Raw genomic sequence first — 13099 nt, 5'->3', positions numbered from 1 at the left:
TGGGTGAGATACTCTCAGTAGCTCGCCAGGCTTTCCGAGAGGGGTGGAGGAATCAAACCCAGCTCGGCCAGGCTTGCTATGCACAAGGCAAACACGCTACCACTGTGCTATTGCTCCAGCCCATCAAATGATAAAATAATCTGTATGTTCATAGGCTGGAGAATCTTTTTTCATTCCTACTAATTCTATCTAAATAGGTGTTGTGAACATAAACATGACAGAGTATACAATGCCTCTTTTGCTGATCACAACACCCAAAAGGAAAGAGAACAAAAGGGAATGCCTGCCACAGTGGCAGGGGGGGATGGGGGGATGGGGGGGGAGGAATATAATCCTGATGATGGAAAATGGGCACTGGTGGAGGGATGGGTATTTGATCATGGTATGACCGAAATCCAAGCACAAAAATTTGTAAATCTACAACTGTACCTCATGGTGTTTCACTAATAAAATAAATAAATAAATAAAACATGACAGAGTATAGAAGTTCAGAAAGAATACATAAATATTCAGTTCTGGTCCTGTAAAAGTGGAGATAAAATAGTGTCCTTCATTCACAGGAAGGAAAATGAAGTTGGGGATTAAATTCATAAATATACATGAAGTGTTTAATAGAGAACTCAGTATAAAATAATTGACATACAATCTATGTTTTCTATGGCAATACTTATTAGCCTTGAGTTGTAGAAACGTGAAACTCAGAGAATCTAAAAATGTGTTCAAGGTCAAGAGTAATTAAGTAGCAGAGTAGCAGAGTCAACAGCAACATAGGTCTTCCCTATAAGACCCTTTTATCTTAAACAGTAATTCTAACTCAGAGGACCCCTAGGGGATGGCCAGGAAATAGACATGAAAGGACAGAGGGCTGGGTTTGATCCATTAATGCAGGCTGGAAGATTCAGGAAACAGGAGAACTCAGTACCCATATGAAAGGAGTGAGATCTACTCAGTTATTTTTCCACTAGCTGATGTGGAAATGTGTACTGTTAAATATAGTACATTTTTAAAAAGAAGCTAGAAACCTAGAATTTATGAGAGCTTTTGAAGTTTGGGCTCACAGTTAAGACCACACAAAAAGATTCAAAGCTACATTTATGATCTCTGCAATACTGCAATACAACGACTTCTCTCTCCGCAGTGTCCTTCTATTGAGTCAAAACTCAAATCCTGTCTAGTGATTGCCCACAATGTTGAATGTCTCCCAAAGATCTCTGGGAAGTAAGATAAAAAAGAAATACAGGGGCTGGAGCAATAGCACAGCGACTAGAGTGTTTGCCTTGCACGTGGCCAACCTGGGTTTGATTCCCAGTATCCCATATCATATGATCCCCTGAACACTGCCAGGGGTAATTCCTGAGTGTAGAGCCTGTAGTAACCCCTGTGCATTGCTGGTTGTGACCCACCCAAAAAGTAAAAAAAAAAAAAAAAAAGAAAGAAATACATAAAATAGATAGAGGCGGAGGAGAGAAAGAAATGAGGAAACAGACAGAGACCCAGCAAGTGAGACAGAGAGAGCACAAGACCTAAAAGTAATCACACTGAGCTAGTCTCCCTCGGGGCGGTAGAGTGAAGGAGCCTTGGGTATGGAGAGATTGTGTGCAGCTGTGTGGGGTATCTGAACTGTCAAGATGCTTTTTCAGGTCATCAGTTCTGTGACAAGTGGGCCCTGCTCACAGACCCTGGCGACATCAGGACTGGCACCAAGGGGTACTTGAAGTGTGACATCAGTGTGACGGGGAAAGGCGACATCTTGAAGACCAGCCCCAAAATCTCCGATGCTGAAGAGCAAATAGAAAAGTGAGACTGGTCCTCCCTGGGCACGTGAGAAAAATGATATGGCCCCGTGTCAGTGTGTCTTTCTCCTCCCTTTTCCTATGAGCACAAAAGAATGGCCAAGTTCATGGCATTTTCCCCAGGGATTCAGTTCTGGCAGACACCGAGATGTGTCATCTAAAGGAGTGTTTCTCAACGAGGGCCAGCGGGGCTTTCCTGTCAGCCTCAGGATATTCCAAGGGGGTCACAGGTAGAAATCATGTAAACAGGGTGCTGTAGCATGAATCTTGGAGCCATCTAAGCAGGTTTGGAGAGTCTTAGGAAAGAAACAAGTTGGAAAGGGGCCATGTAGGGACAAAAGTTGAGAAGCAGTGGTCTGGAAGATGGGGCCATCGCTGGGAAGGTCAAATTCTCAGATAGGCACATAAGTGATTCCTGAACTGATTTGATGTATCTGAACATGATGGAATTTTCTTTGAAGCTTTAATTTTAGCGACTGACTTAAAAAGTAGGAAAACTCTCATGTACCTTTTTAAAGGTGCACAGTGGGGGACAGAGTTTATCCTCAGGACCTGAATGAGCTTACTCTCACTCTGTGCCATTTGTTCTCATTTATGCCAGAAAGAAAATTCACTTTGGTGAGGAGCCCCAATGTTTTCATACTTTTCTCATATGGCAGGGTCCTTCTCTCTAATTCCAAATTGCTTCAATTTTGTGTCAATCATCTTGAGTGAAGTCGGCTTTATTCCTCTTTTTTTTTCTCTCCTTTAGGAATCTTTTAATTCCCCAAGGATTTCCATCAGAGAGACCCTGGGCCAGATTCTATGTAAGACTCTACAAAGCCGAGGGGCTGCCCAAAATGAACTCCAGCATCATGGCGAATGTCACCAAAGCATTTGTGGGCGACAGTAAGGACCTCGTGGACCCATTCGTGGAGGTCTCCTTTGCAGGGCAGACGGTGAGAAACCATTGTCACCTAAGAACCTGGGTGAAAGCCCCAATTCTCGCCGAGGGCTTTCTTGTCAGATGAAGTGAAGTTAAAATCCATATTAAGATGTGCCTTGGAAAAGAATGGAAGTCTCAATGCAGACTGTGCTCACTTGCTTACCATGAGACCAGAGACAGGGGCCATGAGTGTGTCAGAGCATAGACTCAAGGCAGTCTGAAGTGCTCAACTCTGGGCACTTCTCTGAGCTGTCACCCTGCCCCAGGCTGAAGGGAGAGTCACCATCCCTTCCCAATAAGCTTTACAGTGTTCCCCAAAAGTTCTATCCTATGCAGTCCTGGTCCTCTCTGTTCTGGCTGGTCTATGCTCCGGACCACAACCTGGGTACATGACCAGAGAGTGATCCTGATGTCCAGACTTTGCAGCTAAAGAACTAATACATTGGTTAGGACTTTCATGCAGCTACTCGGTTTGATCTCTGGCTCTGCTTATGATCTCTGGAGCGCAGAACCAAGAGTAGCCCCTGAGCATCACTAGTTGTGACCTAATGCCTCTTACCTCCGTCACCCCCTAAAAATTCTCCTCTCTCACCCCTCTGCTTGGCAGGGTGAGTATTAGAATATTTTGACTTGGATTACTATGATAGTCATATAGGGCATCACCTCTATTTGCTAATGAGGAAGCTGAGGTCCTGGCTAGGGAAGTGATTTGCAGAGGATCCTACTTTTATAAAACTTGGAGTCAAGGTGTAATACTTCCTGCTGCATTCCTGGAGAGGTCCGGAAAAATGGCTAATTCCAGCAACGTCTGTTTCACACCATTTACTGTGTGATGATGTGAGCCTTCCAGCCAACAGAACCTTACTCACCTTTGTCCTGGTGCCTGGCCTGATGTCTGCTGTAGAGCAGGCCATCGCCAGTGGTTCCTGGGGGAAACTGATATGTATGTGTATTGGGGAGAGCAGATTGATTTTTTGGGGTCGTTTGCTTTACATTGCCTGCTGGTTTGAAGTATTTTACTTTGTTAATAAATGAAACAGAGGAAAGAAACATGAAAAAAAAAACAATCCCGTTCAAAATTGTGCCCCAGAAAATCAAATACCTCGGAGTTAGCCTAACTAAGGTGGTAAAGGACCTCTACAAAGAAAACTACAAAATGCTACTCCAGGAAATAAAAGAGAACATGAGGAAATGGAAACATATTCCCTGCTCATGGATAGGAAGAATTAACATTGTCAAAATGGCAATACTCCCCAAGGCATTATACAGATTCAATGTGATCCCTATAAGGATATCCATAAAATTTTTCAAAGATATGGATCAAGCACTCCTAAAATCCATTTGGAACAACAAATGCCCATGAATAGCTAAAGCAATTCTTGGGGAAAAGATAATGAGAGGCATCGCCCTCCCCAACCTCAAACTCTACTGCAAAGCAGTAACAAACAGCATGGTACTGGAACAAAAGTAGAACTGCAGACCAATGGAAGAGGGTGGAATATCCCTACACACAACCCCAAATGTATAAACATCTAATCTTTGATACGGGAACAAGAAATGTGAAGTGGAGCAAGGAAAGCCTCCTTAACAAATGGTGCTGGCATAACTGGACAACCACATGCGGGAAAAAATAATGGGCTTAGACCTCTTAACACCATGCACAAAAGTCAGATTAAAATGAACTAAAGATCTCAACATCAGACCAGAAACCATAAGATGCATTGAAGACAAGGTTGGTAAAACCCTCCACGATATTAAGGCTAATGGTATCTTCAAAGATGACATGCCACTGACCAACCAAGTGGAAACAGAGATAAACAAATGGGACTATATTAAACTTATATTAAACTATATTAAGCTTCTGCACTGCAAAGATACAGTGACCAAAATACAAAGACAATCCACAGAATGGGAAAGGATATTCACCCAATACCCATCCGATAAGGGGTTGATATCAAGGATATACAAAGCACTGATTGAACTCCACAAGGAGAAAACATCCAACCCCATCAAAAAATGGAGCAATGAAATGAACAGAAACTTTGTCAAAGAAGAAATTCGAATGGCTAAAAGGCACATGAGAAAATGCTCTACATCACTAATCATCAGGGGGATGCAGATCAAAACAACAATGAGATATCATATCACACCACAGAGACTGGCCCACATCCAAAAGAACAAAAGCAACAGGTGTTGGCGCAGATGTGGCGAGAAAGGGACTCTCGTTCACTGCTGGTGGGAATGCCGACTGGTTCAGCCCTTTTGGAAAACACAGCGGGTAGGGCGTTTGCCTTACAAGCGGCCAACATGGCCAACCCGAGTTCGATTCCTCCGCCCCTCTCGGAGAGCCCGGCAAGCTATCGAGAGTATCTCGCCCGCACGGCAGAGCCTGGCAAGCTCCCCGTGACGTATTCGATATGCCAAACACAGTAACAACAAAGTCTCCAATGGAGACGTTACTGGGCCTGCTCGATCTGATTTGGAAAACAGTATGGACAATTCTCAAAAAATTAGAAATTGAGTTTCCATTTGACTCAGCAATACCACTCTTGGGAATATATCCCAGAGAGGCAAAAAAGTACAGTCGAAATGACATCTGTGCTTGTATGTTCATTGCTGCACTGTTCACAATAGCCAAAATCTGGGAAAAAAACTCAGTGCCCAAGAACAGATGATTGGCTAAAGAAACTTTGGTACATCTACACAATGGAATACTACACAGCTGTTAGAAAAGATGAAGTCATGAATTTTGCATACAAGTGCTTCTGCATGGAAAGTATCATGCTGAGTTAAATGAGTAAGAAAGAGAGGGACAGACTTAGAAAGACTGCACTCATCTGGGGAATATAAAGTAACAGAATGAGAGACGAACACCCAAGAATAGTTGAGATAAGTACCAGGAGGTCTGCTCCACGGCTTAGAAGCCGGCAGCAGATGCTGGGGCAAAAGGCAGTTCAGATAGAAAAGGGAACACCAAGTAAAGGGTGTTTGGAGGATTCGCTGTGGATGCGAGATGCTTGCAGGAAGTAGACTAAAGACCAAACACGATGGCCACTCAGTACCTCTATTGCAAACCACAACACCCTAAAGGAAAGAGAGAGCAAAAGGGAATGCCCTGCCACAGAGGTGAGGTGAAACAACAATGAGATATCATCTCACACCATGATATCTCCATGGGGGATGGGGTCAGGTGATGGGAGGGCTACTGGGTTCATTGGTGGTGGATAATGGGCACTGATGGAGGGATGGATACTCGATCATTGTATAACTGAAACCCAAGCATGAAAGTTTATAAGTCTACAACTATACCTCATGGTGTTTCACTAATAAAAAATAAATAAATAAGTAAATAAATAATAAATAAAGGTGCTCCAAAGATAGCTAGATCACTAGATCATCTAGATTACTCTGGATAAGAACTATGTGCTGAAAGTAAGTGAAGGAACAACCTATGATAATCCTGGCAACCCATTTCATAACCCCTCAGTATCTGTATTGCAAATCAGAATGTGCAAAAGGAGAGAGAGAAAAAAATAAGAGAAAGAGAGAGAAGAGAGATATGGGAGAGAGAGAGTAGACAGGATAGAGAGGGAGAGAGAGAGAGAGAGAGAAAGTGCCTGCCATAGTAGCAGGCTGTGGGCTGGAGATGGAGTGGGAGGGAAACTGGGGAAACTAGTGCTGGGAAATGTACACTGGTGGAGGGACGGGTGTTGGATCATTGTATGACTGAAACCTGATCATGAACAGCTTTATAGCTGTGTATAACTCATGGTAACTCAATTAAATAAATAAACAAAGGGGCTCTTTCTTTTCCTGTCAATCACGCCCTCTGGGTTCTTTCTCAGGGGAAGACCACAGTGCAGAAAAACTGTGCTGACCCCGTGTGGCACGAGCAGGTGGTCTTCAAGGAAATGTTCCCGCCCCTGTGCCGGAGGGTGAAGATCCAGGTGTGGGATGAAGGCAGCGTGAATGATGTAGCCCTGGCAACCCATTTCATAGACCTGAAGAAAATCTCCAATGAGCAGGATGGAGATAAAGGTAAAGTCTCACATACTAGAAAAAGGAAAAAAGGCTTTTGCAGGGACTGCTGTAACTCTCTACCCCATCTTTAAAAAGAGGAGGTTGGAGCCGATGATGTGGAAGGCTGTTTCCACAGTTCTGTGGTTCATGGTGGTGGGTGGATCTGGATTCTGGGAGCCAGACTTGGTTACAGTCCCGATCTCCCGCATACAATGTTATGTACCCTCGAAGTGGTTGTTTCCTTTCTTGGGACCTCAGCTTACTTAATAAAAATATAAAGAGTTTAGATCTGATCCAGGGTGAGCAAACGGTGGTTAGTGGCCATATCTGCCCTGCCATGTTTTGGAAGATCCTAAGTTCAGAATGATTTTCACATGTTTAAGTGGTCCAAAAATAAAATGTGCTCTCAAATCATTCATGGCATCTGGGAGCATGGACATTGTAGAAAGACGCTGCTGAAATATACACTCGGAGAGAAGGGGAGGGGGAGGGGTAATGGTGAGTCCCAATTAATCCACCATCAGTCAAAAGAACTTCCACTCAGTATAAAGTTCTTCGTTTAACAGAATTATGATCCTGAGTGTTATATACATGTGTTTACATCTATATGTTCATACTTGTGATTTTTTTCTGGCTTGTGAACAACTTTCTAGTGATTGAAGTGGCAGATATTTTTCTAATATCATTATAAATTAAATTCAGTTAAATGATTAAAATAGTGGCTGGAGCAATAGCACAGCGGCTAAAGTGTTTGCCTTGCACAAGGCTGACCCAGGTTTGATTCCCAGCATCCCATATGGTCCCCCCAAGCACCGCCAGGGGTAATTCCTGAATGCAGCGCCAGGAGTAACCCCTGTGCATTGCCAGGTGTGACCCAAAGAGAAAAAAAAAAAGATTAAAATAAATAAATAACGCTCTTTGTTTATAAAACTTAAATGGTGATTATACTCTAAGTATCCTAAACAAACCATCATCCATTAAGTCTCAAGCAGTGTTTCTCTCTGCTACAGACACGTGTATGGATACTGTCATGTATATATGGAAAACTTGGCTCAGGAGAACAAGATTTACTCATCTGTTACCCTCACACTGTGACACTAGAGACAGACCTCTTGAGATATCTATTTTTTATTCTTCTTGATATGGGAGACTCACTGCTACCCACAATTGCTTTCTACAGAAAGTATACTCTGCCTATCCACTGCATCTCAGTTAGTAAACATGCTTTTCCCCACACTCTTCAGGTATATCTTGATGGTGTTTGCAAAGATGGGTAACTTATTCAGCAGAGGGCATTGAATGTTTATGCTTGTTCTCCTGAGCCAAGTTTCCCATATATATTTTAACCCAATATCTCTGCTTCTTAAAATTTACCCAAATGAAAGGTGAATCTGGACCATAGCAGAGAGAGAGGAAACAAAAGATAGAAAATGATTGCATACAATAACGTATAGGGAAACATCTACTTGTCAATCAATAATAAGGGGATTATTAAGCAACTTAGGCTGCATGTGTTTATTAAGAGTAATGGTTAAGGGTCAAGAATATGGTTCAATTAGGAGAGCAAATGTCTAGCAGGTGTGAGTCCTTGAGTTCAATTGCTGGCCCAGCATAACCCCCTCTCCCCAGCACGGCCTACTATGCCCCTGGTGGTCCCCTGAGTACCAGTGGGCCCCAAGCACCAAACTGCCAGGCCTGCAATGCCAGCCCAAGCATGATTACGTATTGTGTCTGTTAATTTTGTCTTTTCTTTTCTTTTTTTAAAAAGAGTACTTATTGACGGGCTAGAGCGATAGCACAGCGGTAGGGCATTTGCCCTGAGCGCAGCCAGCCTGGTCGAGCCAGGTTCGATTCCTCCGCCCTTCTCGGAAAGCCCGGCAAGCTACCGAGAGTATCTTGCCTGCATGGCAAAGCCTGGCACGCTTTGACGTATTCAGTATGCCAAATACAGTAACAACAAGTCTCGAAAAATGGAGACGTTACTGGGCCCGCTTGAGCAAATTGATGAACAACGGGAGGACAGTGTTCGACTTGTTGACATTTTTGGACACTTCTTAAGGGTCTGTGTGAGGCACTTTATGGATACTGTGTCTACTAATCTGATATAGATGAGGAAATTGATGTCTAAGGAAAAAATATAATAGAAATAAAATCATTTACCCATGGAATCATTAGAGAGCTAGAAACTGGCAGACCTGTGATTTGAGATATGAACCCAGGTAGTCAAACTTCAGGCCACTATGCTACACTGCTTGTTAAATAGAATAATGTTGTTTTGCCAGAGATTCAGTACTAGGGCCTAGTGGTGCTGGGGCCCCCCAGATTCACACCTGGCAGCCTGGAGAGGGTTATGCCGTGCACAGGATCATATTTTGGTCCTTATGCAGGCAAGACATGCACCCATTTTGGATTACTTCCTGACACTACTTTCTTCTGTTTTTTCCAGTTGTCCTGTATTAAGAAAAAAAAATACTCCCGCATATAGTTAATGAAAATCAGCAGGACCCTTTCAGTTCTGTGTTTGAAATGTATCTGGAAACTTGGTCTTTGTTTCCTCTCTCTCTGCTATCATCGCCTGTGTCCAGACCACTGATGTGCCTTCAATTGTGATGACAAATATATCATATTTGTCCGATATATCATACACATCAAATCTCATAATCATTTATAAAGCAACCACAGTGATATTAAAACATCTGATTATGTCCATCTTCACTTAAATTCCTTTAGAAAATATCCCATAATTTCTAGGATAGAGATAAAATTTCTTATCAAGGTTCCAAGACACATTCACCTCACCAAACTCTTCTCACACGGCTTAGTCTTGGGACTTAATCCACTCTGAATTAATGTGACTTTCTTTCCAGTTTTTCTGCATGTGTGAGAGTGTCAGAGTGGTGAGCACACCCAGGGTTTCCTATGCTCAAGGCACGCACAATATATCACTAAACTGCACCCTGCCATCCCTAAGTGCCTTTCCAACTGGCAGATGCTGTTCCTTCTCTTCAGAAGTTTCTACTTTCCTCCCTCCTTCTCCCTTGTCCTATTTGTCTACATCACTCTAGCCTGTTATTTGTTCTTTCAACACAAGGCCTATACCTTTCACAGTATTTATAACATAAATATTGATTTTTTAGGGTTTTTATCTGCTTTATTCTACTCCAGGCTCTGTTTGGTGTCTGGCATGGTGCTGGTATATGTTGGGAGTCAATGAACCAATGACCAATGAATGAACGAACAGAAACTATGCATGCCAACATTAATAGTATGATTACAAGTATAGAAATTTGAATGGACTAGAAAGTAATATAGCAAAATGACATTTGTGATTTTCTTTAGGTTATAGGCTAGCCTAGCAATACCATTTCTTGACTTTTCTCTAAATTTTTTATGTTCAAATGAATGTGCACAACTTTCATTAGAGCAACAGTAACACTAGTGATCCACTGAAAAGCACAGCCAAGCAGCTAAATCTTGGAATCTCTCTAGGCTTCCTACCAACCTTTGGACCTGCTTGGATTAATCTATATGGCTCACCCAGGAACCACAGTCTGATGGATGATTACCAGGAAATGAATGAAGGCTTTGGAGAAGGCGTGTCATTCCGGGGTCGAATTTTGGTAGAAATTGCTGTGGAGATTCTCTCTGGAGGAGCACAAGAATCTAAATTTTCCAAAGCTCTCAAGGAACTCAAATTACCTTCCAAATCTAAAGGCTCCAGCAAAGATAAGTCTGACAAAGGCAGTGATGGAAAAACTCAGCCGACTTCCGACAAAAGCAATTCAACAGAGGTGGAAGTGGAACCTTTTGATGTGCCCCCAGAGGTAGGTCTGAGCACTGAGGACGTGAGCCCAGAATGCAGATAGTTCCTGCTGTTGGTTCCCAATAGTGCTCTCTTGAACAGCTCTCTTCCCCCCTGCCCCCTTCCAAAATGTATGTGAATCAATGTATGTGTATGGCTGATCCTCTGCCTCTTCTTGCACATTTCACCACCACCTGCTCTTGATGTATTGCTCCTGTGTCCCCCACAAACATGAGTCCCAAAGTCAAAAAGAAATTAAAGCAATTAAAATCGCTAATGGGGGTGGTGGGCTGAACTTTATCTATGGCCTAATTTTACTCAGTTCATTAGCATAGTGTTTTCTTTGGATGTGAGATGTTATGGAAGGAGGAATGAAGAGTGAGTGACAAAGTGATCCCTGGTACCACATTTTCCTCTGCAGCCTTGCCAGGTATAGCTCTGCTGACCCCCAACACATTGGGCTGAAGCTAGAGCAGTGCTCCACTGCTAGGTCCTGATCTGGCCGGCCCAGTTGGCTAAGTGTTGCTTGGGATAGCTTCTTGGAGCATAGTTTAGAAGGCTCCTCCCTAAGAAAGGAAATAAAACATTAGGAATGAACCGATTTCTCCCTACTCTCTGACCTATTAGCCCTATTATAATGTTTATTTTAAAGACAATGGAAAATGAGACCCAGAGAGAGGACACGACTTTCCCCCACAGTCAAGTCACCAGGGAAGCAGCAGAGTCAGACTTTGAGGAAGGGTTTTCCTGGCCGGAAGCCTGCCATCTCTTTTCTTAGTTGCATGACCTGGTCTCTCTGGTCCTCAGGTTCCAGAGCAGCTTTTAGCCTCCTCCCAGAAAGTAAACTGGCCCCAAAGACGGTGAGATTAGCTTCTGTCTAAACCCGGAGACCAGAGCAGCAGCAGGTCAGAAGGGTGTGAGCCCTGTGACTAAGGTTCATCATGGGCCCCCACCCGATTTAATATTTTCTGTCAACAGAAACATTTCCTGCTGATGCAGGAAACAGCACCTGGGGCTTCTCTAAGGAGGAAAGTGTCACTTCTCACCTGATGATGTGGAAACCGTTGTTGTCAGAGGGACAGAGACCTGGAGGTTTGACTGAATGGGGCTCCTAACCTCTGAGACCATTGACGCTTTATTTCCTTAGAGGAGACTTGTTTTACTGTGCAGTTTAATAAATCTAACTCCAAAGCCAGAAAGTATAGACCGCTTGGCTGTAGCACTTTACTTTCTTTTGTTCAGAAACGTGATGCTGTGTCTCAGTTACACCTACCTCCTGAGCCACTGGTATATTAATCAGAGCCATTTGCAAACAGTTGGGATATCTTGGGATATCCCCATGATATCTTGGAATATCTCCAACACATGTGCTCTCTCAGTTCCATCTTCCAGAATTAGACTTTCTGAGCAGGTAGACCAAATCTTTGTTGACTTTAAGTTGCACTGTGACTGTGGGGCCTTAAGTTTATTCAAGTTAAAAGTGAGATTGGAGCAGATGACTCTACTTCTCTTTTCTCTTTCAATGTAAAAACAGTTTACATTGTTATGAGTATGTCTCTTGTGACCCCTCATAGCAGCAAACAGAATTATACCCCACTCTGGACACCATTGATTTATTGGCTGATGTTTATGCAAGTACAACCCTTTTTTAAAAAATTGGATTTATGTTATTTCAGAGTAATAAGTAACGCTTTTTATGTACTTGGGAAAATGACTCAATTCATGCTCAAATATCCTAGGTTTCCTGCTCTGTACAATGGGATTGATCCAAATTTTGCTTATTGAGGCCATTAAGAGGAACAAACAGAATAGATGTGACTGTCCTGCCCAATTCACTAAATTATGCTCTAACACAAAGACTTAATCCTGTGACGCTGGTTCTCCTTGTTTTCCTATTTTCTAAATGTTCTGTCACCAAAAGGTGATTCGAGGTCTGCATATCACAATATCATTTTAGAGGGATCTTCACAGCTAGCTTATTATTTAGAATAAGATATTTTATTTTAAGGCAGAACTTCAGGAGGTTGAGATCACATCATTCCAGATAAATGACTGAATCTGGACTTGTAATTTGCAATTTCCTGGTTCCTGCTGCCTGATTAGTGAGGGAATAATCTATCATTTCAGGCAGACACTGAGTCAAATGCCTATAAATTATCTTTCAGAACCAGGTTGGCACCACTAATTCAGTTTCCTGGTGGTTAAAAGTATCCAGACCTGTCTAATGGTATTTTTCCTACAGATTGTACCAGAAAAATATGAGGAATTTTTACTTTTTGGAACATTTTTTGATGCTACCATGATTGACAGGAAGATTGGGGATAAACCCATCAGTTTTGAAGTTTCTATTGGTAAGTACAACCCAAGTATAAAGACAGGAACACAGATGCACAGGCACATGCCCACACTTCCTGAAGTATAAGTTAGTACCTAACTTGCAATGGCATTTCGGTGGGGTTTTGCCTCTCAAAAGAAATCAGTAATTCCTTGTCCTCTCTAGAGTCAATGTATAAGGAACAGATTTATCTTAATAGCTTTAAAAAGCATGAAAACAATCAG

The 13099-nt window shown here is 42.6% G+C and overlaps 1 protein-coding gene across 1 annotated transcript in view; it reads left to right on the top strand.

Moving 5' to 3' along the window:
- Window positions 1-13099, top strand: part of FER1L6 (fer-1 like family member 6) — a gene marked incomplete at its 5' end in the record, with an annotated part of 133327 nt that overhangs the window by 15981 nt on the left and 104247 nt on the right. The window contains 5 exons of the mRNA XM_056111368.1: window positions 1641-1797; window positions 2545-2731; window positions 6564-6756; window positions 10228-10562; window positions 12783-12891. Of these exons, the coding sequence (XP_055967343.1) occupies window positions 1641-1797; window positions 2545-2731; window positions 6564-6756; window positions 10228-10562; window positions 12783-12891 (981 nt within the window). The remainder of the gene's footprint in view (window positions 1-1640; window positions 1798-2544; window positions 2732-6563; window positions 6757-10227; window positions 10563-12782; window positions 12892-13099) is intronic.

The sequence above is a fragment of the Sorex fumeus genome, unplaced genomic scaffold (assembly GCF_029834395.1).
Source record: "Sorex fumeus unplaced genomic scaffold, SorFum_2.1 ptg000002l, whole genome shotgun sequence".
NCBI classification, from domain to species: Eukaryota; Metazoa; Chordata; class Mammalia; order Eulipotyphla; family Soricidae; genus Sorex; species Sorex fumeus.
Note: the sequence above shows the minus strand (reverse complement) of the source record. Positions and strands in the feature narration are given on the sequence as shown.